This window comes from Crocodylus porosus, unplaced genomic scaffold (assembly GCF_001723895.1).
Source record: "Crocodylus porosus isolate Cpor-Errol unplaced genomic scaffold, CroPor_comp1, whole genome shotgun sequence".
Classification (NCBI taxonomy): domain Eukaryota; kingdom Metazoa; phylum Chordata; order Crocodylia; family Crocodylidae; genus Crocodylus; species Crocodylus porosus.
In genome coordinates this window covers 106018816-106045889 of record NW_017728906.1, presented here as the reverse complement: position 1 = coordinate 106045889, position 27074 = coordinate 106018816, and the positions used below count along the sequence as shown (strand labels likewise).

General features: G+C 40.9%; 1 protein-coding gene across 1 annotated transcript in view; it reads right to left on the bottom strand.

The window, feature by feature from the left end:
• DOCK9 (dedicator of cytokinesis 9) overlaps positions 1-25450 on the bottom strand; it is a 72255-nt gene extending 46805 nt beyond the window's left edge. The window contains exons 1-8 of the mRNA XM_019528493.1: positions 25372-25450; positions 18313-18425; positions 16108-16190; positions 14224-14293; positions 11150-11245; positions 10056-10190; positions 5473-5647; positions 4610-4677 (exon numbers count right to left, since the gene is read on the bottom strand). Of these exons, the coding sequence (XP_019384038.1) occupies positions 4610-4677; positions 5473-5647; positions 10056-10190; positions 11150-11245; positions 14224-14293; positions 16108-16190; positions 18313-18425; positions 25372-25450 (819 nt within the window). The remainder of the gene's footprint in view (positions 1-4609; positions 4678-5472; positions 5648-10055; positions 10191-11149; positions 11246-14223; positions 14294-16107; positions 16191-18312; positions 18426-25371) is intronic.
• Positions 25451-27074: the final 1624 nt, after the last annotated feature.

Sequence of the window (27074 nt, the reverse complement as noted above, 5' to 3'; positions counted from 1 at the left end):
TGGCAGCGTGTGGGAAGTGATATGCAGCAGTGGCACAGAGTGGTGAATGCCAATGGTGGGGGGCTGGGAGCTCGCATGTAGGGCCTGGCACTGTGCACTGCTTCCCTGTGCTGCTGTGCACACCTCCTGGGGCCATCCCAAGTACCCTCAGGGGTACACACAACCCCAGTTGACGACCCCTGCTCTAGAAGTGTGATCATCTGAAAAGGGACATAGATTTTAATACAGGAATCTCTCTTTTTAAAATGAAAAAGCAGCATGGACTACACTTTAACAGAAGGCTGCAAAGACCACCTACATTTCCACTTGCAACAACAGCTTCTGTTGTTATGGCAATGTCTTACACAATAAGTTTGGCTTGTAACGTCCATTGTGACAGCACCTATGGGCTTCAGTCAGGACTAGGAAGGATTGGACAAATACAGAAAATTTGTAACCCTTTCCTTAAAGATCTTACAGGTCTCAAACGGAGGAGAGGAACCATACCAAACAAGGAGGTACTTGCTGATAATGGGAGAAAGAAGGTATTAAAAAAAATTACAGCATACACAAAACTTAGTTACTCAGTACATAATCTGCCTTCATGGGGTCAGGCAACAGTTTGCCATATGCATTACAGAAGACCTGAGTTTTGAGGAGGAGCTTGGAGAATAAAGATTTGGATATTTCTGTGGATTTGACTTCAAGCTGTTCTTACGTGCCAGGTAAAGCACGAGCGTACAAAAGAGATTCAGACAATTAACTGGCAAAGTAAAGCAGATGTCAACTGTAAAATAAAAGGAACGATGGGACAAAACTAAACTGTGGACACTTTAATAGTCTTAGGACTGTGATTCTGATTAGCTAAAAGTAGAGGAGTCAACAGAGGAAATGGAAGAAAACAGTGCCTTAGTCCAAATGATGAGCACGGAACCTGGTTTTTCTTTGTTTAAAAATCCAAAATTCTGTGAATAAAAACTCCAAAATCTGTGTTTTTCCATGATTAAAATGAAACACCATTATACATATAGGTATCAGTTGAACACAATGTTGTACTGATATATTTACAACTTCAAAGCCATTTGAAAGCCTAACAGTGCCTCAATCATTATAATAAAATACATTCCAAATATCTATAAAATTTGGTGTTTGATTTATCATAGCAAATCAGAGCTCCCCCTGCCCCCTTTGCTAACCAGGATGTGGGTCCAGCTGCAGCTGCCCACCCCTCACCGCTGCTTTGTGGTGCTGAGCTTCCTTGATATGCTGGTGCCTCTTACTCCCAAGCCACAGCCCCCACAGCTCTGTCAGTGCCTGTCGCTCCCAACCTGCTGCCCCCTGATATCTAGAATTAAATAAGAGTCATCTAGATTGTTAGTATTTAATAGTGATAAAAGCCTTTAAAAAACTACTGGAAATGTTGAGGCATGTAACATCTGTTACTATAACAATGCAACAAGCCTAAGGTACCAATTTAAAAGGTTAACATACAACATTAGGAGAAGCATATGTTGAGTATTGTAAAGTATATTTGTACCAAAACAGTCTTCCTGTTCATTGTATCCTGTTTGGCAATAATTCTATTACAAGAAAAAAGGCAGTGATAGGAAACAGAAGAATTGGATGTAAAAAGAAAAGCAGAGCGCCAATTAGCAAGTAAAGAAAGTCCAGTGCCTTACATGAAGTTGCCTGGCATCTTGTTACAGGGGAAGCAATAGATCAATATATCATTCACAGCAAGCTTCAGTGAACTAAAACTGAAATACGATGCAGGTGAAAAACTGAGGTTAAAGACCCCCAGAGAATCTGACATGGTAGGCTTAGTTTAGTCATAGTTCAGCTAGTGCCATACTGAAAAGTTACGAAATTAGTTGTTTTTTTGTGTCTGAATAAGAAAAAACCCCTAGATTTCTAGAAGGAAAATATCAAACAAAGTTGCACAAGATCTTCTTTAACTAGCAAGGAGGAACAAGATTAGGACAGAAGAAACAAGAGATTCTGGAGAATTATTTTGAAGAAAACAAAAATATAAAGTGGAATGGATAAATGCATCTGCCAGACAACCTACCAGAAAAGATACTGAAACAAATACATAGGAAAAAAAGAGCCAATGCAACGTCCATCAAAAATTCAAAGAACAGGAATTAGCATTTCTAGCACTAAAATGTTTTAATATGCAGTTGCTAAATAGACCAACAAAAACTACATTCCAAAGTCATCTAGAGTTCTGAACATTCATTTTAAGATTTTATATGGAAAATAAAAAGGTTTTGGAAGATATGAAAGATGAAATAGGTTTTTCACAGATTAACATAACTAGTTACTTCAGGTCTCTAGAATGGTACAAGGGAAAATTTATATTTTAATGTTGATAGGGCCTCAGTCTAGATAATTTCATTTCCATTCCAACTGCGTGGAGCTCAGGGCCAGCTTCCACCTGAACCTGGAGAATTACCCAAAGATCTGCATGGCTGGAAGCCGCCTGAGTCGGACTAGGTTGTTCGTTGGGCTCAACTTGCTCCTGACCTGGGCACACGTGGAGATGTGAGGCCAGGAGCAGTTTAATGCAGCTGAATTTATTGCACAGTAAATTCAAATGCATTAACTGCATTTGTAGACGTGCCACAGAGTTAAAGATTTGGCTTTTCCTACTTTGGGCTGCAACGTATAACAGCTTTACTTTTATACATAGAAAATAACTTTCTATAATAGCTCCAATATCATTTTGAACTTATTCTATAAGCAGGGGGTGGTATGAATGAGTGGTTTTGAGCAGTAGCTTGCCAGTGCATACTTACAAAATAACAGCAGAATAACAATGCAACGAAACCCCACCACTAGTAATGCAACGAGTAACACGTAGGAATTCACCATCTAATTCCCTTTCAAAACTTTAACATGTAAGCATACTTTGCTGTCTAACGTACGTTATAGCCTTATATAAGCTACATTTGATGGAAAGTTTATCATACTGTCGGTCTCCTGAGAGCTGAAACACTCGTGGAAACTGCTGCTGCTACTTTTTTCCCTTGGTCAAATTCAACTGGTTTCAACTGAGCCAACTGATGTACTTTAGGATAAAAGTGCAAATGGAACTTACATGAATGTAAATATTTAAAATGCTGAACACATATGCATATAAAGGAGCTAATTTGCTTTTAAGAAGACCTAGAAAACAAATATCTGTTATTAGACAAACTAAAATAGTTGGAAAAATCTTCTTTGCAGCCTTTTGGGTACAAATACCCTACTTCAGGCAGAGTAAGCTTCTGCAGTTGTTTTGTACTCTGGATGGGCCAGAGGCTTATATTCTATCCCATCCAGGAAGAGTATGTGGGGACACAGAGAAATGTGGAGGCAATTTCTCACAAGATAACCACTCTCTCTCCAATCTGTCAGTTCTAATCCTCAAAGGGAATTTAAAAACACCTTTTGCAGATGAGCCTATGAACTTCACTTCATCAACCTACTGGATAAAAAAAACATGGACTAAATATAGACATTGGATTTATGGCACATAACTTGCTTAACATCTGATACAGCTGGTAAATAGTAGAGATGTTACCTGGGGTCTCTCACCACCAGATCAACACTCCCCATGCCCGCACCCTGCCCGTTTCTCACCCATTTGTCTGCCACAATTTGCATTTTCACTGACTGACATTCTTGTATACTGGCCTCTGGATTTCTACTCTATCGCATGCAGGAAGGGCACAAAACAACTGCAGAGGCTTCCTCTTCCTGAAGAGGGGTGTTTGTACCTAAAAGCTTGCAAAGAAGATTTTTTCCCAACTATTTTAGTTGGTCTAATACAAGATTATAGATTTCATAGACATTAGGGTTGGAAGGGACCTTGGAAGATCATCAAGTCCAGCCCCTTGCTCCAGGGGCAGGAAGTCAGTTAGGGTCAAAGGATCCCAGCAAGATTAAGTGTCCAAGCGTTTCTTGAAAGTTCAAAGTAGGTGCTTGCACCACCTCTGGGGGGAGTGTATTCCAGGTCTTGGGGGCTAGGACCATAAAGAAGTTTTTCCTTATGTCCAGCCTAAAAAGGTCTTGGAGGAGTTTGTGACCAGTGGACCTTGTCATCCCTTAGGGCACTCTGGTGAACATGCATTCCCCCAGATCCTGATGCACGTCCCTTATATACTCAAAGGCTGACATCGTGTCATCCCTGAGCCTGTGCTTCTCCAGACTGAAGAGTCCCATAGCTCACAGCTTTAAGTCATGAGTTCAGAAATACAGGAAGTTAACAGGAAATCATTTCGGAAGTTTAGAAAAGGTAAATATTACTTGAGAAGCAAGCCAGCTTTATAATTCAGCCAATTAAGCATGCAGCATTTTATTTTTATACCAAAGCACTTATCTGGCTAATAACCAATTAACCAAAGTATACTTTAGTACATGGAACAAGGTGCTATGCTTTCATGGTCTTGCAGATGAGTTAACCTTGTAGAAACTGGGAACTTGAATTTAGGAACTTTATAAAGTAGTAAGTGCTAGGAGGACAACCCCCATGACAGAGAACTCAGAGTAAGAACTTAATAGGATACCAAGTGCCTCCACGACAGAAACAAACAGTTATTTTTGGATGCCAAACACTGATACAAGCTACAGCAGAAGAATACACTACCTTGGTTATTTCAGGGAAGTAGCTGTCTAAACTGGATGAAGAGCTTTCCATTTTGTTTTGTTCATCATCTGCAAAAATAAAGTGAACAATTTTATAACTGAACGGTTAACTAAAGAAAATGGTTTCATTTTCTACAACGAGTGCATGTCCGTAATTGCTACTTCCTTCATAGTAGTAAGTTTTGCTAATTGTAATTTGAAAAGAACTCTGAGTGATTGCCTGCTGTTTCAGCTTTGATGCAACTACTTCCTTTCTGTCCACTTTTCCCAATTCAACAATGGAATGCAATAAAGCAGGAGCTACTTCCATTTCATTTCTCTACACCGACACTAGAAGTTTAACACTATACATAGCACCTAAGGTTCAATCTAATTTGAGGGAAGGGCTTATGAACATGCAAAAGCTGCACTACTGTAACTTCCTGCCCCCCCCCCCCCATGGTAGAAAGTGCCTCTGTGAAAAACATCTGGAATTCAGAGCATCTACCAACAGTTCCCAGCACTGCTATGGTACACCTCAGTATAAACACAGAATCAGTACACCAGTGTACTGTGAAAGTAAAAGTCTGTGGCTTAAGTCAGTGCACCTATAGCAGTGAAGACTCCCCTGTAGTGCACTGGTATTGTTTTAATTAAAATCAATAAAAACAATATAGGAGCAGCTTTAATACAAACAAGGCTTAAAAAGGCAGAACGCTCACTGACCCTTGAGAGCAGAAAATGATCCATGACTTTTAGTAGCACAAAAAATTAAATGCATGTAGTTGCCAGCTAAAGCATATCCTTATTTTAGGAAAAGAAATTTATGTATGTGAGTACCATGCAAGTAAGCTTAATACAAAGATACTAAGCAATACTACTCACCCTCATGAGATTCTCCATTTCTTTTCTCTTGCATCGCAGCTTCAAAGTTTAGTTGGAGAATTTTGTTTAAAGTGGTTATCCATTCTTCCATTTCCAGTTCACTGTCTGCAGCTAAAAGATAACTACTCTTGTCTTGCATCTTGAGTTCAAAAGCAAAACGCCTGACTCGGCTGTTCTACAATAAGAAAAAATAAAAAACTTTCGATATCACCTACATTTTCTCCCCTCTTCTCATGAACCAGGGGATGAACTCTATCTAATATTAGAGTTCTGTGGCTCATCTATGATAAACTATATATTGAGATACAAGGTGCCTATTTATTAGGCTACAATTTTCATTTTCTGCTTCACTTTTCTATTTAAAATTATTTGCCACCACAAGCCATTACTTGCTACTCGCCTTCAGAGAGATCTGCAAATACCGTGTAGGAAAAAAACAAGTGTTTTGCCTGGCAGATGCCACTTCTGCTGCAGCAAAGAGAAGCTGAACACAGTAGGCAATCCCCAGGAATGCTACCCTCTGCTGCTATGGCTGGAGCATGCTGCTGATTCCCTGAGCTGCTGAAGGCTGGATCCAGTTTCTTCAGGGGCCGCATCTGGCCCACAGGCTGTAGATTGCCAACCCCTGACTTGAGTACCTTATTTTCAATTTAACTTATTAAAAGATAATATCCTCGGGACTTACTCCTTCTATCAACTTTTCCAAAATAGAACAGACATCTTCATTTTTGAAACTATAGTCAAGGTGTAAAAAATTCTGCAGTCATCTTGACACCAGTTCCTTAGAAAAGCATGCATTCTTTGTGAAGGCAACTGAAAATTCTGTGTCAACTTCATTTTAAATTATTAACAAGTAATAAGCACAGGACACATACAGTAACCATTTTTGTATTAAATGCAAAGTCCCCACCATCTTGGGATTTTCAGAATTAAATATTAGTTTTTTGTGTTATTAATGTAAAGAAAGAGTAGTTTAGGGAGTGGAGAATTTTGACAACAGAAAAGATAGAGTGTAGTTTCTGGTAGGGAAGGTACAGCAGCAATTTGGTAACAAGCTGGTTCTGCCAGACAGTTACTAGTAAAATAAAAAAGGACTTCAAGATTGATTGTTGGTAGTGCTCCAAAAGCATTACAGACAGACAGATGGACTAAGCCCTTTACTATATAAGAATGATCTTCATAACAGTTTGTAGCAAAATACTGCTTTTAGTTGAAGTTTAAATTCTGAAGCACAATTCTGCTACAAATTTTCTGGCTCAGTAATTGTAGAATGTGGGACACTGATTACAGCTAACAAGATATAATAAAATATGCACTACTATGAATGAAGGACCAAGAGAGGTAGTTAGCCCTGTTAGTCTAAAGTTAGTACATTACGTACACATTACGTTTTTATATGTTTAATTCAGACTACAGCCATCACTGTAGTCTGAATGGATGTCTGTAGTCCGAATTAAAATTGGCTCCAGTCTGAATTAAGTAATCCTCATTGAATAAGGATTAAAGTAAATGCAGATTAGGGCAGTCCAAATTAGGCAATGTGGCAGAAACTGTGTGTTCTTGTGGCAACCCTACCCCCCCTCAAAAAAAAACAAACAAACCAAAAAACCCCCAATAACATACTGGACTTTCTTAATAGGAGTGCTGTTTGCAAGGAAAGCAATCCTTCTGCTCTAGTCAACACTGGTGAAACCTCACCTGCAGTACTGTATTCAGTTTTGGTAACTGCACTTCAAGAAAGCTGTAGACAAATTAGGAAGTGTGCAACAAATGATTAGAGGACTGAGAAACAGGACTTGTGAAATACAGTTGGAAGAACTGGGTTTATTTAGCCTGGGAAAAAGAAGACTAGGGAGGGGCTGTGGCCTGAGAGATTTGATACAGTCTGCAAATACCTGATGGATGGTTATAAAGAGGATGTTGACAGGTTATCCTATGTCTCTGGGGAGAAGATGAATGACAGTCTTAAATTTCCACAAAGGAAATTTAGGTTGGATATTACTAAGAATTCTCTATGAGGATATTTGACTAGGAGTCAAATCTTGTTCTTTCCTTTGGATACATAGCTAACAATTAATTATTCCATTTTATTAATAAATACTAATTTAATTAATGCATTAACTATTTTTGTGAGCCTTGTTCTCAAGTGCCTTCAGTTATATCTATCTAACCCTACAGCCTTCAAAGCAGTAGCACGTGACTGATGGCAAAATTTGACTCTGCAAGTGGAACTTGATTCACAGTTCCATTTAATTTTCTTAAAAACTGGTTCTAAAGAGTTAAGAATAAAAAAAATTTTGTTATAGAGGTTACCAGTTCTGGCTTTAAATAAACACAGGAAGAAGTTTTATTTACCAAAACCATGCCATTTTTAGATAATCATTTTCCTGACTAACCACAGTTTAAGGCCACATCCTGCCCTACTCCAAGCTACACAGGTAATCATGGTGCAAGGGAAGAATAAAAATACATAAATTAATTTCTACCTCTCTCCCTTACCAGCTCTGCAGGAACTATGCTAGTTCCAGAACAGTGTTTCTTCTGAATTCCTCTCCCTTGCCACAAGCTGCCTTTGAACATCATATTTCCAAACATTTCCTCTAACCTATTTTGTGACAGAGCTTAGAAAGCCACAGTCAAACCAATCTGAGAGATTCTCTGATGAGATGTCTTTCTTTCTTTGTCTTGTTTTTTAATTTCATACTTCTGCACAGTTTCAGTTGCATTACATAAGACTGTCCCTCCAAGCCAAGCAAGTCTTAGGCCAGGTACAGACATTCAGTTCCTACCAGGAGAATCACCATTCTCCAAGCAGAAAATAAAAGTATACCGACATTCAGACTTTCTTCCGGAGGAAGAATGGCTAGCTTGGGGAGAAAAAACAACCAGGCAACAACCAGGATTAAGTCAGTTCTGGTGGAAGAGTTTCTCCCAGGAGACTGAACATCCATACACTTTCCCACAGCTTAACTCCTCCTGGGGAACAGAAAGAGTGGAGCTAGGGGAACGGCTCTTTGCCTTCATGAGACTAGAATCACCCTGGGCTCGAGAAGGCATGCAGGGCAACCACTACCCACTCTTTCCTACTTCAGGGGGTGAGAGGGAGAGCAGCCACTACTTCCTGTCTCTTCCCCAGTCTCAGGGACCCCAATCGCAGCTGCCAGCTTTTAAAATCGCTACCCTTCTACCACAAAGCTGAAGTGTAGTACCAAAGGGAGCTGCAAGCTGGGCTAACAAAAGGCCTTTTCACAGGGAGCACCAAGCCGGGCTAAAGAAAGCCCCGTACGCTCCACTTCTGAACCCTCTGGCTTTGAAATTACCTTGCCACTCAGCTGTATGGCAGGTTGGCAAGGGAGAGCTGAGCTGAAGAAAGAAACTTTCCTAGAGCTCCTGCTCTGAGCCACTTGCTTTTAAATTGCTGCCCTATTGCTCAGTTGGGCGATGGGGGAGAGGGTGCAAGGGGAAGCTGGAGTGGCTGGATGCTGGGCATGTAAAGACTTTCCACAGACTAGCTCTGGGCTTCTCCACTGCCTCTTGCTGCCCAGCTGAGCCAGAGCAGTGCAGGTCAAGACAGGTCACTGTCATAGTGGCAAGGCTTAGAAGCCTTGATATGTTAAAAAAAAAAAAAGACAAAGAAAATAGGAAGATGCATGCCCTGGATACAAGAAACCACTTCTAAAGCGAAAACTGCTGCCAGCTTCCACCAGCTTTCCAGAAGTGCACATACATAAGAACTGGATATACCTTTCAAATGAAGATGAACATGAACACATTCAGATTCAACACCAAGGGCCTAGAAACAACTTGCTTCTAAGTATGCTTAGTCTAACAAAACAGTTATGTTCTGTTCTATAAACATAACACAATGGCATGGAATCAATCCTTTTCTTTGGCCCTTGCTACTGAAAAATGTTTTGCCAGAGATTTTACTTGTCTTTCTTTTCAAAGATTTATTTTTAAAAGTTACTATTCTAAAGGTCAAATGAAAGGTGGCTGTGAATATGGTGCAACTCCCACAACAAAAAATCCCACACAAGAAGATATGCAGAACATTTTGCATTCCAGATAAATACACAATGTAAGGGCACTTACTGTTATGCTTTCATTGATTTTGCATGCTCGCTAAAAACTTTTTGTATGTCTTTTGCCTTCCTGCTTGACTTCACGTTTTTCCACACATTGAATATACCAATGACTGCTCATTTTCAAAACAGAGAGTCCTAAAAACTGACCTTTTCCCCCCAGAACGTAGCAAGTTTTACCTGTTTAAGTGAATGTAGTAAATGTTTAATTGTTATATCTCCTCCCAAATTATGAAAAATACAGGTCAAATCAATTTCTGTCTACATATAGAAGGCAGAGCAGGGCAGCACCTTAAGAGACAAACTTGTTCAGAAATGCATTTGATGAAATAGGCCACTGCCTATGAAAGCTTATGCCCCCTGACGGAGTTAGTCTGATCTGCAGTCTGGAAAAAGGCAGGGCAGGGTGGCTCCTTAAGGACTTATGTGGTCATCTATCTACCTTTATCTCCATACAGTCAGAAAAAGAGAAGACAAAGTTAGATAATACATGATATTTACCTGAACGACACCCATACAAGAATCCAGAAATATTGATCCTTTTGGCTCTTTAGATATTTTTTCATCTTTGTAGAAATTGAGATTATATGATCCATCGCCAAGTTGGATTAAATGGAAAAATCTTCTTTTAAATGACTAGTAAAAACACGTAAATCTTGCCTTAATTATTAGTTTCTTATAACAAAACTATAACTGCTATAATCATGCTGTATTATTATACACTGTAAGTACACATACCTTAAAAATAAAAGCTTCTACTATTTAACTGCCTACTATTAACTGTCTATTTAAACTATTTCCAAAAAACAGGGGGAAATGTTTCTTTATACTGACAAATAAGGAGGTATGGAAACAACTTTTGAATCATATTGTATTGGCTGTATGTATGTTTGACCCAGATGAAAGAAATGTAAATAGCTCCACTCAAAACAACACATTTTATGTATAATACATGAACATGAACTTCAAGTTTTATTCTGAATAAATGAAATGAAGCATGAAAGGGAATTAGGAATAATGTGTGTTTTATCCCACTCCAAAGATACCGCAGAAACCAGAAATCATGTTGTTTTGGGGTTACTTTTTGTGAGGGGGTGGGGGGAAGGGTGTTTGTTTGTTTGTTTTTAATCTACCAGTCTGCAAACTTGACCTGGGACCTAAAAGTTAATCTGTACTCCCTTCTCACTCAGTTTCACCAGAACTTAAGAAACTCTCTATACCTGTAGGGCTGTCATGAGCACAATACAGAAGTAATGTATTTTATGAAGAAAAACAAAGCATGTAGAATATTTGGGTACATGAAGAGTCCCACATAACATAGTTATAATGAGGATATTTACTGTACAAAAAGTACTTACTTACTCAGCAGAATGTTCTTTCCATGATTCCATGAACTTCAGGGAATTTTCTCTATTTAGTTTAATTTAGTGGAAAGTTTGAAAACGTTTGTTTTTGGCTTCCAATAAGCTAAGCAGAAGGTTCATGCTCAAACTCTTTTTAATAAAAGCCAAGTGTACTTTTCAAAGTAGAACTACAGCAAAATATCTATAAACAGACTTTTTTGTTCAGAGACTAGAACATTAGCAAAAACGTACCCTCATTGTTACACTGATTGCACTATTCATATTGCCTTTGTACAGCCATCCTTGTTTTGTTATCCCGCCCTTTTGAGATCCTAGAGATGCTGCATCCTGGGAGAAATGGGGAGGGGCAGCATGGGAGAGGAGAGGGGAAAAAATAAAAAGAAGAAAGATCTGTACCGGAGACACTGTTGCACATAACACAGACAATCATTAATCTGTTCTTTAAAAGACAGAATACCTATATTTATAACCTGGTGGCATCATTAATGATTCACAAATTCTTGATATGTTCATCATCCAATTGGAATATTTCTATGGATGCTATGTTTTCTCCCTTCTTTACCATCTTTTAAGGCCACATATACTTCAAGTCTCTCATATATTTATAAATTCCTTATTAAGCAATTAATCAATTTGAGACGCTACATCTTTCACAATATAAACTTAAGAATGAAAAGAAAAAAAAGTCACAAGTTTAATTAGGCAGTAAAGTCAGGATGTACAGGTGGAAGGTTTACCTTATACAGCACGGCATACAGAGTAGCCTTCCTTCCTTGGCACAGTTCAGTGCAGGATTATTTCTAAGTAAAAGGCCTTGGTCAATACTGTACCACCTCCCCACACTGGACTTGTCTTTAGGATGGGACCTAGTCTTCCTTACACTTGTACAGATGCTTGAGCTGCTCTTGGATTCTGGTCAAGTTCCTAGTGTTATCCACAACCCAAACTGCACCCTTAAATGTCTACCATCAAAGACTTAACATTTACCATCCAGATGTCAAAAAACATAGGAAAGGAGCTGTAAAAGTTTTTAAAGTGTTTAGATATCAGAGCACTAAATATGTTATTAAATGTAAACCACTGGTTTTAACTGTTCTTTCCTGCCACACAATAAATGCAAAGGAGCTCAAAAGTCCTTCTCAGAAGTACAAAATGCAAGGTTAAATCACAGAATTTGGTGCAGAGTACTTAAGGTCTTTGTTGTAGCTTCACAAAACAACTGTGGAAGCATCGCTATATACATCTCTTCCAAGAACTAAATCCTGCCTTTCTATCCTGTCTTTCCCCTTGAAAAAAGGGGGAAAGGGGTAGGCGGGGGGTGGCTCAGCTTGGTCATCTTTTTCCAATAGCATGGCTCTACTGGGCTGGGTTGGCCAACCTTGCTAACCTGTGTATGTTGTAATACCTAAATGTTTAAAATCATTATGGTTCACATACATAGTAAAATTAGTGAAGACAGTTTTTATTCGGATCTCCAGAGATGGAAAAAAAAAAAAAAGCTCCTGAACTTTAAATTAACAGATGGTGCAATAAAAAGGAAAACAAAATCCACAGCCAACAGCACAGTGCTTTTACACTGAAAGTTTACTTCCTGTTCCCAACAGATTATAGTTCATTTCCCTATTTTCATTCTTGCACACTGATGTTTTCCATGTTTTTCCAGAGTAAGCTCCAAACCCTCCTCCTGCACAGATTATTGTTTCAACAATCATCTATTTCCCTAGATTAGCACCTTGCTCTGAAGCCAATTTTAAAATCTGCTGATAAACAGCACTGACCATCTGTTGACCCAATACCCAGAATTACCAAAATCCCTTAGCTACATATGCATTTTTTTAAGGTATGATAGCACTGTTACTCATTGCTTTTTTAAATTTATGCATCATTTGCAAACTTTGGTGTTCATATCCTTTTTAAAATAATAGTTTTATAAATAAGATTAAAGGTTCTAAGGCTTTTTCAATAAATTCTTGTCTAGAAAATAACATGTTTTGACCCCAGAAAGCCAATCTTGTCACTTGAAAGAAGAAAACACTTTTGGCTTTGTTTTGTCAGTATTACTCATGAAGTTTATTAATTTGACAAAGCGTGTCTGATTTCAGTTATATTAAGCTCTTTTCTTCCCCAGCTCTCTTTTTCTACTGTTATGTTCCATGGAGGAATATACACATATCTTTTACAGTCATTAAGAAAGGAACATGTTGTTATTGTTTTTAATAGCAGAGAACTAGACTCAGACTACATACAGACATTCACATCTACTGGAAGCAATAACTTCTGGTAGAAAAACAGCCCAGGAGCTGGACTGTATAGATGTTCCTCCACCCCATGGCTGCAGAGCATCACAGGCAACCTCTTTAGCCAGGGGCATTAAAAAGATGATCCCATGGCCACTCCCACCTGTAGGGGAGGCCATTAATTGCCTGGGAAGAAGACATACAGTCAAGCAGAAGTTGGCAGCTCCCGAAAAGCAAAAGATACCACAGATAGCCAGGGGGGTTCCAGCCTAGGAAGAATGCCCCTGTATACTACCAATCAGCTGACTGGTAGGATTGGAAGCATTCTCTCATGGTGGGAACCCTCCAAATTCTCCGCTGTAGGAAACTAGCTCTGCTCCTTGCAAACCTCCAGGCTGACCCAGAAGAGTACAGGGAGTGAGGAGCACTCAGCTGGTATGGCATAGCTTTGGGAGCCTTGAGGCAGGGACATGACAGCCTGCCTTGCCCTACACTGTATCAACCTGACCACAATCAGTGCAAGGCAAGACAGGGGCATTTTGCGGTGGTGGCAAGGTTCCACAGTCTTGTCACTGTAGCACAGGAGCCTGCCTTGCTCTGTATTGCTCTGGGTCAGCTGGACAGCATGGGCAGCAAGGGGAAGCCAGAGGGGCTAGGAGCCAGGTGCTAAGCAAAGCTCCATAGGGCCAGCTACCAGCCCTTTTGGCTTCCCCTTGTCTTCCAGCTAATTAGCAGGTCAGAAATTTAAAAGCCAGCAGCTGGGAGTGGGGCTCAGGGTTGGCAATTCTATCCATACCCAGAAAGTGTACATCTGTGCTTGGCCTCAGTAACCCAAGAGGTTCCTTCTAGTCCTATGTCCTACTCCAATTTTTACCGTATAATGGTATTGGACATTGAGAGTATAGGATTAGTTAAAAGTCCACACCTATAGATTTTTCAGTTTCAAATATTAGAAATTTAAATAAGATTAGATTCCACCTATATCTCTATTTTTACTTGAAACAAGTTTGAGGCTACTTTTAAATGGACCAGTCTTAACTAAATGATATAGAAAACAAATCAACTCACCTCATCTTTATCTGCTTCTTCATCAACTTCATATACATGAACTGGAAGTTTGTCTGATTTGGTCCCTTTGCTAAAGGAGCAAAAAGAAAAAAGAAAAAAATAGTATAGACAGTCATGATCACTTACTTACACAAGTTTATTCAGTACTATTTTAATTTCCCTCAGCTGAAAGAACAAAAAAGTCATTAAATATCAATAGGCCAAAACACGTTCTCTGATGGACTATAATTCAGTTCAGCTATTTCCTCAGCTTACACACCCTGCACTTTATAAAGGCCTCATTATCCTGAAAGAAGAAGCCCTTGGATTGAGCTCAAGAGAAGTAAATGATGTTCCGCAATTGCAATGCTGTTTTACCTCCTATGCATCTAATAAGCTGGGGGCAAGATTTTGCAAATGATCTGTTAATCTTTCAGACGCTGTGGGTGCACTTTACTGTGGAGTAGACTCTGTAGTGATGTATCACAGTCCACACGTGTGCCAATATTAGGACACTGTAGATTAACTAACTCCACAGTAAGACAGATATTGGGAGCAAGAAGCATGATAATGGCAAGGATAGTGGCTCAAAGATGATGCTAAAGGTGACTGAGGTAGAACCATCAGTTCTAACCAGAAAAGCACACACATCTGTCTCCCCTACACCATTCTTTTTCCCAAAAATGGGGGTTTGTAAATGAACTTTTCCCAGTCCCATGCATTTCATTACCTGCCTGCATGCCAAAATCTTGAATCACTTCCAATTTATTAAAAAAAAAATTCCACAGTGCATTTAGGGCTGTTGGTTGTAGCTGTCTTGGTAGGCAGACAAGGTTGGGTAGATGTGATGTGTTTTATCAGACCAGCAAATAATTGGAAAAATTGTTCTTTGCAAGCTTTTGGGCACATACACCCCTTGTCAGGCATAGAGAGAGCCCAAAAAACGGTATTTATGCCCGGAAAGCTTGCAAGGAACCATTTTTCCAACTATTTAGTTGGTCTAATAAAAGATGTCACATCTACCCAAAGCACAATGTGTTTAAGGTGTTATCAATACAGAAAACCTGTGGTACACTAAAACATTAATTTCCACCTGATATTAAGTAACGCAGGGATATTGTGTTAATGGTATTTCTCATTTTTATATTCATTTCAATTAAAGAAGGCTAATCTTTTAATGTAATTGAAGCAATATTTCTCAAAGAAATCTGATTATCAAATTCAGATCTAGGTTACTGCAAAGTACACTTGTTCATATAACCTTGGACTATTCTGATAGGCATATTTCTTCATCAGTTAACTGCTTTTAAATTATTCAGAAGTTAAATCATGCAATATACAAGGATCTAGCCAGGCAATGTCAAAGACTAACCGATTTCCTCCAAAGCTACATTCTATAAAGTATGTACAGCCAGTTCAAAAGATGGTAAGAGACAAATAATTTCGTTTCAGGAAAAAAACACACAAACAAAAACACCTAATGCCCGTCTTTTTATTTAATACTCTTCTAACATGCAGGCCTCAAACTTCTTTTGTTGTTATTATTGCTATTGAAGAACTGTGTATAATGTCAGTCAGTGCTTTATAAAAAATAAAATAAATATGCCCATTACTGTCCATAAGAATCCTGGCCACATTAAAATATAAATTAGATTCTGTCCCCAAAACTTCTGGAACCTTGCCAAAGCTGCCTCAAATATTGCAAAGTCTGTTCATTTCTATCATAGTTTAAAATAACTTCTTATATTTTAATCATAAAATATGATTTATTTTTGCCGTGTTAAGTACAGAACTTATTTTATTTACCTAGCCTACAATTAAGACAGCTTTACAAACATGTTTAATCTTTTTGAAGTTCCTCTGAAAATTTATAATCTGTAATATAGTACAGAACAATTCACTTACGTTGGAAGCTGCCGAAACTCTCCTGAGTAGTCTTCATATTTATAGTTAACAACATGCCAGTCTGAATTGTAAGTTTTGATGCACTATATTAATAGAAACAAGTTCACAATATATTAACTTAAACATGTTTAACTGAAAGCATTCCCTAGAAAAAAGCAGGTTTCCTATATTATGTGTCCTTCTGAAATACTATTATGGTTATCTGTTATGCTGAAAATTTTTTTGCTCTTAAATTTGAAAAATATAAATTTTCAAGTATGTTTAAGCAATCAAGAAGAATCTAAACCAAGCAATAAAGTGCTTAGCAAAAAATTGAAAGCACTAGTAAAGGCACAAAGAATCTATAAAGCTAGTTTTATCAAGTTAGTCAACACCTGAACTTTACTACTTTCTTCAGTGGCATCATTTAAAAGTGACTGGAAACCTGACTGAACATTTAGCATACTTTGTATTATCAGAATAGCGTGATCAATTTAGGACTTTCACTTTTAGAAGAAGGAAAATCAGGATTCAATTTAAACTTATATTTTTAATCCAACAAATATGTTTTGAATCCAAACTGCATGTCTGCAGCTGTTGAAAGACAATTATGTCATTCTGTTCTGGACTAGATCACAGGAAGTTTCATTTTACTTCACCCATACAGTTGTCGCACAACAATACTGATTTATCTTGGCATTAGTAGAAGTAATAACATATTTATGTGTATTGCAAGAGACAATATTATACAATACTTCATAGCCAGCATGTTTTATAAGTAAGTTTTACACATACTATGAACACATATGCACATAAAACAGGCCATGTAATACTTCTAAAACATTTTTATACATTTTTTATAAAGAATAATTATTGGGCAAATTCAAGTGCCAGTCATGTTTCATTAAACTTTATAGTTTAACTTACCCATGCTGCTCCCCACAACCAAGAGCATCTTACAGTGAGATAAAAGCACAAAGGTTCTGACAGACTAGCTTCAGAATCAGAAGAGATTAAAAACAGGCCTAAGTGTGTCTTGTACATTTTTCTTAAAACAGTACAATTACTAGCAAAATAACTGCAATAGAAATAGAGGATTGAAAAAAAAAATGATGGTGAAAAGAAAATGTCTCCTAGTCACTAAATGAGAAGTTATTGGTAAATAGAATGAAATTTAAATAGCCTCTGTCCCATTTCACTGCCCAGAAACTTAGAAATTTCAAATTTGCTACAGGAAAACAAGAGCAGCAAGGGCTAAAAGAAAGAAGGAAGAATGAAGAAAGGAGAAACACCCACACTACTATTAATCCAACCTCCAGAACAAGCAATAGAGGACACAGGTAAAAAGCCTCAGACACATACACCAATGATTACATGAAATATATAGTTATCAAATGAGATATCACCCTTCAAATGCAGCTGCTAAAGAATTGGATTTCTTACCTGGACATTAGGGCTGTGCGGAACAGCACTGTTCCGCTTTGACTTCTGTTTCAACATTTCAATGGAACAGTGTTTCGTCTAGAGTTTTGCTTAGTTTTGAAAGCACTCTTCCATTTCATTCCATTGAAACTGTTTCACTATTTTGATGCTTTGCCCATAGGCTATAGTGGGGAAGCACAAAACTGCCTATAACTTTGTCATTTCTTGCCCGAGTCAGATGAAATGCGGAGGGATGGTAGCCCCTTCTGAGGGCATGACACATTCCAAGTTTCAAGGATACAAGTGCAGAGGTTTCTGGGAAACTGCACCTCAAGTTGTTAACAAGGAAAACTCCTATCACTTGCCAGCAGCGGCAGCTTCCTGTCATCCAGCAGGCAGATCCAGAGGCCTTAACCCCCAGGAGGCATCCAACACAGCCCCTGCAGCCCTCCTGGGAATGCGGGTGGGTCCCTGATCTGCCTGCCAGATCATAGGAGGCTGCTGCTGCCGGCTGGGACAAGCACTGGAGCCAAGTAAGCCCTTGTTTCATTTCAAAGCTGTTTTAAATACATTTGTTTCAGTGCAATTTTGCTGTTTTGAGCTCGAAACACATCGAAACGCCTTCGAAATGAAACACCCAGAGAAATGTTGCACAGCCCTACTGGACATTTCCCCTGGACCCCCACTGGGTGTGAATTAGATTAGCTAGAGAACAATAAATATTCGATCTAAAAAAGCAAACCGACAACTGAAATCTGTAGTTACATGCGTGTACACCTTCCCCCCCACTCCACACACAGTTACCTCAGTTACAAACAAACTGTGAGCTTCCTTCTCTGCATTATCAGGAACTGTAGAGCATATATATCGACTCTGACGTTTCAGTAATGCTGTCTGGTAATTGAAAAAGAAAAGGACTTCAATCAATTAAAAAGCAAATATAATGTAGTAAAATCCAGTTTCAGTTAATTTCATCAATATAAATCAGATACACTTTAGAAAAAACACTTGATCTAGCCCAATTAAAAAACAAATAACATTCCAGAAAGGCAAATACATTATGTACTTTTATTGTTGATGTATTACTTTATACCTCAAGGTTTTGAACAGTGCTTCCATTTCCTTTAGTAAGACCCAAAACATGAAATAAAGTAGTATAAGCGTTTCATACCATAAAAAGGACATTTGTTGCACTTTATTCATTATGAGGGTGTATTAAAAAGACAAATGTGAGAGTTTAATTCTACCTTTATTGGTGGAGATATCAAACATTAGCTATAATATTTGATATATAATATAATATTTTGTGTGCTTAAACACAAAAGTCACATCTATTCATTGGGGTATCCGTGCAAATTATTCAGAAGACTTTTTCCACAGCAGGTATTAAATGCAGATCTCATACTTTACCATTCTTTAAACCTGAGTGTGAAGACAGTGCGAAGGCTATGCTGTTCCCCACCCACCATCACCTGCACCTCCTTATACATCCTTAAACTCCCCATAGGACCCTGACTGGAAGCCACATCCCAGACCCGCGCTCTTCCTCCATGTTTGGGAGGAAGTGCTGCTGCTAGACAAAGGCATACCTTCCTTTCAGTGTGCTGCCCAGTACCACTGCTCTTGTAAACTACTGGATCTTAGAACCTTTTTAGTCCATTAATTACAAAAGCCAGCAGGTGTAACAAACCACACTTCCCAGATATGGGATCAGAGGAGGGCCAAACCGAGGTACTGTGGGTTCGGGGGGGGGGTTGAGAGGGTGGGGAAGAGACTTGGTCTACTATAGACCACCATACCAGGAGGATGAGGTAGACCTGGAATTCTCCAGACAGCTCTCAGGGGCTGTACGTTCGAGAGATATGGTTGTCATGGGTGGGTGACCTAAAACTACCTGGACATCTGCTGGGAGAAGCAGTTGGCCAAATCTAACCACTCACATAGGTTCTTAACTTGCATACAGGACCTCCACCTAATGCAGGAGGTATATGATCCCACTAGGGGAAATGCCTTGCTGGACTTGGTGTTAGCTACACGGGATGACCTGGGGGGGAATCTACTGGTACAAGGTAACCTAGGGGATAGTGACCATCAACTGACTGAATTCACTATCCAGCAAAGGGTGGATAGACTAACCAGCAGGGATGAAGTGCTAGACTTCAGAAAGGCTAACTTCAGTGTGCTCAGGAGAATAGTTAGTGAGGTGTTAAAACTCAAGAGCACTGACAAAATGGGGGTCCAGGCAGGGTGGTCATTTCTCAAGGGAGCAATCCTACACGCACAGACGGAGACGATCCCATTGCATATAAAAGGGGCAAAGGGACCAAGAAGCCCTCTGGGCTGAACAAGGAAGTCCAGGAAAGCTTAAGGGCAAAGAAAGAGGAATACAGGGTGTGGAAAAGGGGGTAGCTATCAAGGAGGAGTATACCTCCCTGGCTCACACCTGCAGGGAGTCAGTTAGGAAGGCCAAAGCAAGATTAGAACTTAGGCTGGCAACAAAAACTGAAGGACAACAAAAAGTCCTTCTTCAGGTATATAGGGAACAAAAGGAAGGCATAGGATAGCATAGGACCCCTACAGGACAAACTAGGGCAATTGGTGACAGCGAGGGGGGACAAAGCTGTGCTCTTCAATGAGTTCTTGGCATCTATTCCTAGACACAGATCAAGACAAATCTCCCAACTGGATCATAGACAGACACAGGAGGGACAGCAGCCCACCAACAGTTAGTGCAGACTTAGTGACAAGGCACTTGGAGGGGCTGGATGTGTTCAAATCAGTGGGACCAGATGAACTTCATAGATTTATTGATTTCATAGACATTAGGGCTGGAAGGGACCTCGGAAGATCATCGAGTCCAGCCCCCCACCCGAAGGGCAGGAAGTCAGCTGTTGTCATAGGATCCCAGCAAGAAATGGTCTTACAGTAGTTTATAACCATTCAACCTCGTCATTCCTTGGGGCACTCTGGTGAACAAATGTTCCCCCAAAAACCGGTGGTCACCCTTGATAAACTTATAAGTGGCCATCAGATCACCCCTGAGCCTGCGCTTTTCCAGGCTAAAAAGCCCCATAGATCTCAGCCTGTTGTTGTAAGGTCTGTTGTTCTGACCTCTGATCATGTACCTGGCTCTCCTCTGGACTCTCTCAAGCTTCTCCACATCCTTTTTGAATTGTGGAGCCCAAAACTGGACGCAGTACTCCAGCTGCGGCCTCACCAAGGCCGAGTACAAGGGCAGAATGACATCCCAGGATTTGCTTGAGAAGCATCTATGGATGCAAGTCAGTGTTTTGGTTGCTTTACTAGCTGCAGCATCACAGTGAAGGCTCATGTTCATCTTGTGGTCAACAATGACACCCAAGTCTCTTTCTTCTGTAGTGCTAGTCAGCGTAGCACTGCCGAGCCTATAAGAATGCTGGTTTTTCCTTCCAAGGTGGAGAACTTTGCATTTTTCAGTGTTAAACACCATCAGGTTCTCATCTGCCCGTTTGCTGATCCAGGTCAGTCTGGATCACCCTCCTGTCTTCAGGTGTGGGTGAGCTGCCCCAGAGTTTGGTGTCATCAGCGAACTTGGCCAGTCCACTTCTGACTCCAATGTCCACTTCATTAATGAAGATGTTGAACAATATGGGTCCAAGGACAGTGCCTTAGGGGACCCCACTGGTCACAGGGCACCATGACGATTGACTTCTGTCTACTACCACCCTCTGGGACCGACCACAGAGCCAATTTCCCAGCCAGCGGATTGTGGTGGACCCAAGGCCACAATTGGCCAGTTTTATCACGAGGTGATCATGGGATACCAGATTGAAGGCTTTTTTGAAGTCAAGATATACAACATCAACCTTTTCTCCCTTGTCCAGGGTGATAGGTCACCTGGTCATAAAAAGGAAATGAGATTGGTCAAGCAAGACCTACTCACAACAAACCCATGGTGGCTATCCCTCAGGATGTTGGTGTCGGCCAGTCCATTGAGGATGGCCTCTTTAACAAACTTTTCTAAGACCTTCCCTGGGATAGAAGTCAGGCTGATCGGCCTATAGTTTGCCAGATCCACTTTCCTCCCTTTCTTGAAGATAGGCACCACATTGGCCTTCTTCCAGTCTTCGGGCACTACACCAGAGTGCCATCTTCATCCAAAGATGCTGAAGGAATTGGCCAGTCATAGTATAGCTGCTGTCATGGCTGTTTGAGCACTCACGGTCCCAGAGGACTGGAAAAGGGCCAGTGTAGTCCCTATTTTCAAGAACAGGAGGAGGGGCCAACCAGGAAACTATAGGCCAGTTAGTCTCACCTCTATCCTTGGGAAAACTCTGGAAAAAACATTAAGGATCACATTTGTGGGAGCCCAGCATGCGAAATAATGCTGAAAGGAAAAATCAGCATGGGTTCACTACAAGTAGATCCTGCCCGACTAACCTTGTTTCTTTTTATGACCAGGTCACAAAATGCTTAGATGCAGGAGTTGAGGTAGATGTCATCTATCTAGACTTTAAGAAGGCCTTTGATATGGTATCACATTCCATTCTCGTAAATAAACTGACAGGTTGTGATGTAGAAGATTACACAGTCAGATGAGTGGCAAATTGGCTTAGGGGTCGCACCCAGAGAGTGGTAGTGGATGGGTCAATGCTTGACCGGAAAGACGTGGACAGTGGAGTCCTGCAAGGCTTGGTCCTTGGGCCAGTGCTATTCAATGTCTTCACCAGTGACTTGGACAAGGGCATAGAGAGCACCCTGTCCAAGTTTGCTGATAACACCAAATTATAGGGCAAAGTTAACACAGCAAAGGGTAGGGAACAGATGCAGGTGGATCTGGACCGGTTGCAAAAATGGGCAGAACAAAATAGGATGCAGTTAAATGAAGACAAGTGCAAAGTGCTGCACCTGGGCAAAAAGAACCACCAGCACACTTACAGGCTGGGGGATGACCTTCTCAGCAGCACAGCAGCAGAAAGGGATCTTGGAGTCATAGCTGACTCCAAGATGAACATGAGTCATCAATGTGATGAAGTGATCAACAAGGCTAACCAAACTTTATCATGCATTAAACAGATGCATGACAAACAGATCCAGGGAAATGACACTTCCCCTCTATGCAGCACTGGCCAGACCACAGTTGGAGTACTATGTCCAGTTTTGGGCACTGCACTTCAAGAGGGATGCAGATAAATCTTGAAAGGGTTCCGAGGAGGGCCATTCGTATGGTCAGAAGCCGGCAGGCAAAGCCCTACAAGGGGAGACTGAAGGAGCTAGATCTCTTCAGCCTTCACAAGAGAAGGCTGAGAGATAATCTTGTGGCTGCCTATAAATTCATCAGGGGAGGGCAGCAGGGAATAGGAGATGCTCTGTTTACTAGGGCACCCCTGGAATAACTAGGAAAAATGGCCACAAATTGATGGAAAGCAGATTTAGGTTGGACATTAGAAAGAACTTCTTCATAATAAGGGTTGCCAAAATCTGGAATGGGCTTCTGAGGGAGGTGGTGCTCTCCCCTACCTTGACGGTCTTCAAGAAGAGACTGGACAAGCATCTAGCTGGGGTCATCTGACCCCAGTGCTCTTTCCTACTCAGGGCAGGTCAGACTCAACGACCTACTGAGGTCCCTTCTGACCCTAATGTCTATGAATCTGTGATATCAGGTAAAACTTATAGGTAACATGCTGGCTTCTGGGAGAGGCATTTGCTGCCCTGACTAGCTCTGCGCTAGCCTCGTACTTAAAAACTGGTATGTTGAAACTCCCTATCATATCTAGGAAACTAAGATGATAGTTTTGGTGCACAGAAGGGGTTTTTCCAAGGAAGGAACACTGCCATATCATCCACTTCAATGTCAACCCACACCACAAGTCTGGGATGTGGGCAGACAGAATTCAGAGGCAGTAGGCGACTCCCCTCCCTTCCTGCTACATGCCTAGCAGTAGGGCTGTGCGAGGCTTCGGACACAGCTTCAGATCCAGAGAAGCTTTGAACACTTCAGGGTCCAAAGCAGCATGTCCACATCAGAGCACTGGCCTTGTTTGGCTTCCTGAAGCAGTTTGGAGCTTTGGAAGTGCTTCAGAGCTGCCATGGAGATCTGGCCATAAGGTACAACGGGGAAACAATAACATATCTATAACGTTGTTGTTTTTTGTCCAATTTGGATGAAATTCTCAGGGATGGTAGACTCTGCATAGAGGATGAAGCCTGCCAAGCTTCAAGAAGATCGGTGCAGTGGTTTGGGGGGAACACTACCCCAAATTATTGAAAGCAAAACTCATGTCACGTCTAGGCATTACTACATAGTGGGATGAAAACTGCAGGGGTGGTAGCTCTTAATGAGGCCACAAAGCCTGCCAAGTTTTAAGAAGATCAGTGCAGGGGTTTGGGGGGGCGGGGAACTGCCCCTCAAGCTGTGGACAAGCAACACTCATGACATGGGTGCTTGTGGGACTGACAGTGTCCATCTTGGGGCATGGGACCCATTGCTGCAGGCCTGGCTGCTAAGCTACTGTGTTACCAGTTACCAATCAATCATGATTGTTACCATGGTTTTTTGTGTCTTTTTGTCTCAGACCAACAAGGCTACCAAGTACACCCCTGAAACATGGAAGTACACCCCTGAAACATAGCTGATTTTGGATTTTAAACTTCACTACAAAACAACAAGGAAGTTTTTTTGCCTCCCTGCCTACCATCTGACACCTTCATGGAAGGAATTCTACCTGATCAACACATCAGAGCTACTCAACACAACTCACAAAGACACTCTCATGGTCCCAGAGGGACAGACTTCCATCTTCAGCTCCCTCTGTGCAAAAATAAAGTTTAGTTCCTACCTATGGGGACTCTTTACCATCTTGTACGATCTACACTTTTCCCAGAGCCTGACAAAGTGACTTTGATCCCAAAAGCTTGCAGAAAAGGACAATTTTCTTGCATTTTCCAGTTGGTCTAATAAAAGGTATCATTTTGGAACCAAGAGTTCTAGTTTTTTGTATGCAATCAATTATGATTTACTCAGGGACCATGGACTTGGGGACCAGCTTGATACATAGGACCTAGCTACTACATAACGACTTAACAAGCATCAATTAGCACCTGCAAAACCAGGCTAAGGAGAGGAAAGAATCAATACAGACAATCAACTGCCACAAGACAGAGTCTTGTCACAAGTTTTGCCTGTCAGCAGCTAGGGGTGCAGGGCCTCAGAACCCCCCTGCACCAATCTCCTCAACAGCTGGCAGGTGTCATGGACTCAGCAGGGGCCACCATCCCTGCAGCTGTCACCCTGTTGCACCTTAACACACGCAGCGTCACCCATGGCACGAGTTTTGCTTGTCCGCAGCTTGAGGTATAGTTCCCCCCAAACCCCTGCACCTATCTCCTTGAAACTTGGCAAGCTTTGTGGCCTCAGTAAAAGCTACCACCTCTAAAGTTTCGAACCTCCTGGGGTGTAACACACAGCCATGACATGAGTTTGGCTTTCAAGAATTTGGGGTACAGTTCCACCAAAACCGTTGTACCCATCTTCTTGAAACATGGCAGATTTCATGCTCTTAGCAGAGGCTACCATCCCTGCAGGTTCCATCCAAAGTGGACAAAAACCAACAAAGTTATAGATATTTCATTGATTCCCCATTATATCCTATGGCCAGATCTCTGAGGTAACTCCAAAACTTCAGAGCTGCTTTGACTGGATCAAGGTGGAAACCCGGTCCAGAGCTATGGATCAGATCATGGCCATCTGAAACGGCCAGATTTGAAACCGGATCGGATCGCTGCCAACTTGCACAGGCCTACCTAGCACGAGACAGACAGGAAAAACAGGCAGAAGAATTGTATTCTACACAATGACAAAAGGAGAGTGGCCCCATGTCTTACCACAATCCTGTTCTCCCTCAGTGAAAGGAGCAGGATTTCCTTTGAGATCTTGTCTGGGAAGCACTGTACACATGGACATTACCCATGCAAATGACATGGAGGTGGCACTTACTGGCAGCAACACCTGAGCTAGGTCATCCAGCTTGACACAACCTGTACAAACTGCCCAATGCCACGAGAACGGGAAACCTCCAATGATGTCAGCTGCCTGGGGCCCTGCCCATCAGCAACTCTGTCTACCGCTGGAACCCAGCAGTGTCAGCAGCCCGAGCTTTTTACGAGGAGAAAGTAGGAGACGCTCTTCTACACTTTGCTGAACCGCCCTCAGCAGGGGCCACTCTGTTGTCCCAGCACCCTCTTTGGCACATCATATTTGGACTTTTCTGTGACTGTATATCTTCTCTATCCCATACTGAATAGCTGAGAGAAGGATAACACACTTGGCCAATTTGCTGCTGGGCCGGGCTCAGATGGGGACTCTGAAGAGCCATGGAAACCAACTCGCAGAAGTCAGCTCTGATGGCACCCTACAACTCTTCTGTTTCCTTGTTCAGGCACGCATCCCTTTTGAGCCTATATGCTTCACCTTGCAAAAAAAGTGTGGTCCAGTTTGTGTTGCAAAGTGCCCCCTCAGTGACTCAGTGTAAGGTGGAAGTAGCTGCAATACCACAAAAGGCATTTAGGGGGAAGGGGGTTTCAATCTAGTTTTCAATACACGTTTTTTTTTAACTGACAAACATTACTGACAACATGATGAATCTATGTATCCAAAAAATCTACATATATATCCTACATGTACCGGTTATGTTTTTCTTTGCAGAATTTTCAGGCGGGTTGTCTTTTGTACTGACATTTCTTTAAAGAAATGTCAAAGTTGAGCCAAACACATTTTAGATCAGCAAACACAATGAGAGACCAGTTTCTACTTCAAGAAAAAAACAAACAAACATTAATGCCTTTATCTGAAAACCACAGCAAAATACATGCATCAGAATTCAAGCAATAAAAGATGGTTTATACATCTACAACTCTGGAATATTCATTGGCACATGCAAACACACATGTACACAACATAAATAAAGAGGGGAGGAGGGAGAACAAAACCTGAAGACACCCAACAAAAAGAAATATTCTCAATATGCAAGAAAACAAAAACCTTCATAAAAAGACTCTGAGTTCTTAAGCTGTATAAAATATAAAGAAGTTACACTGAAGTTAAACAATAAAAAAAAGAACATTCAAAGTCTGTTTGCACATACCTTCAAACAAGATCAAAGGTATCATCATATATTGGAGACAATCACAAGTTGGAAAATTGTGGGCAAGACAACACCACCACAAAATGGATAAACAACTAACTCAATAACCGCAAGCAAAGGGTAATTATAAATGTATCCATGTCAGAATGGCAAGGGGTTTCGAGTGGCATCCTACAGCTGCCTGTCCTAGGCCCTGTGCTGTTCAATGTGTTTATTATTGATTTTGAGATTGAAAAGGATAAGTTCTTGAACAAGCACCCAGATGACATGAAACTGGAAAGGACTGCATATATACTAGAGGACAAGAGTGCAATTCCTAGAATCATAGAAAATTAAGGTTGGAAGGGACCTCAGGAGGTCATCTAGTCCAACTCCCTGATCAAAGTAGGCCCATTCCCAACTACATCATCCCAGCCAGGGCTTTGTCTACCCAGGTTTTAAAAA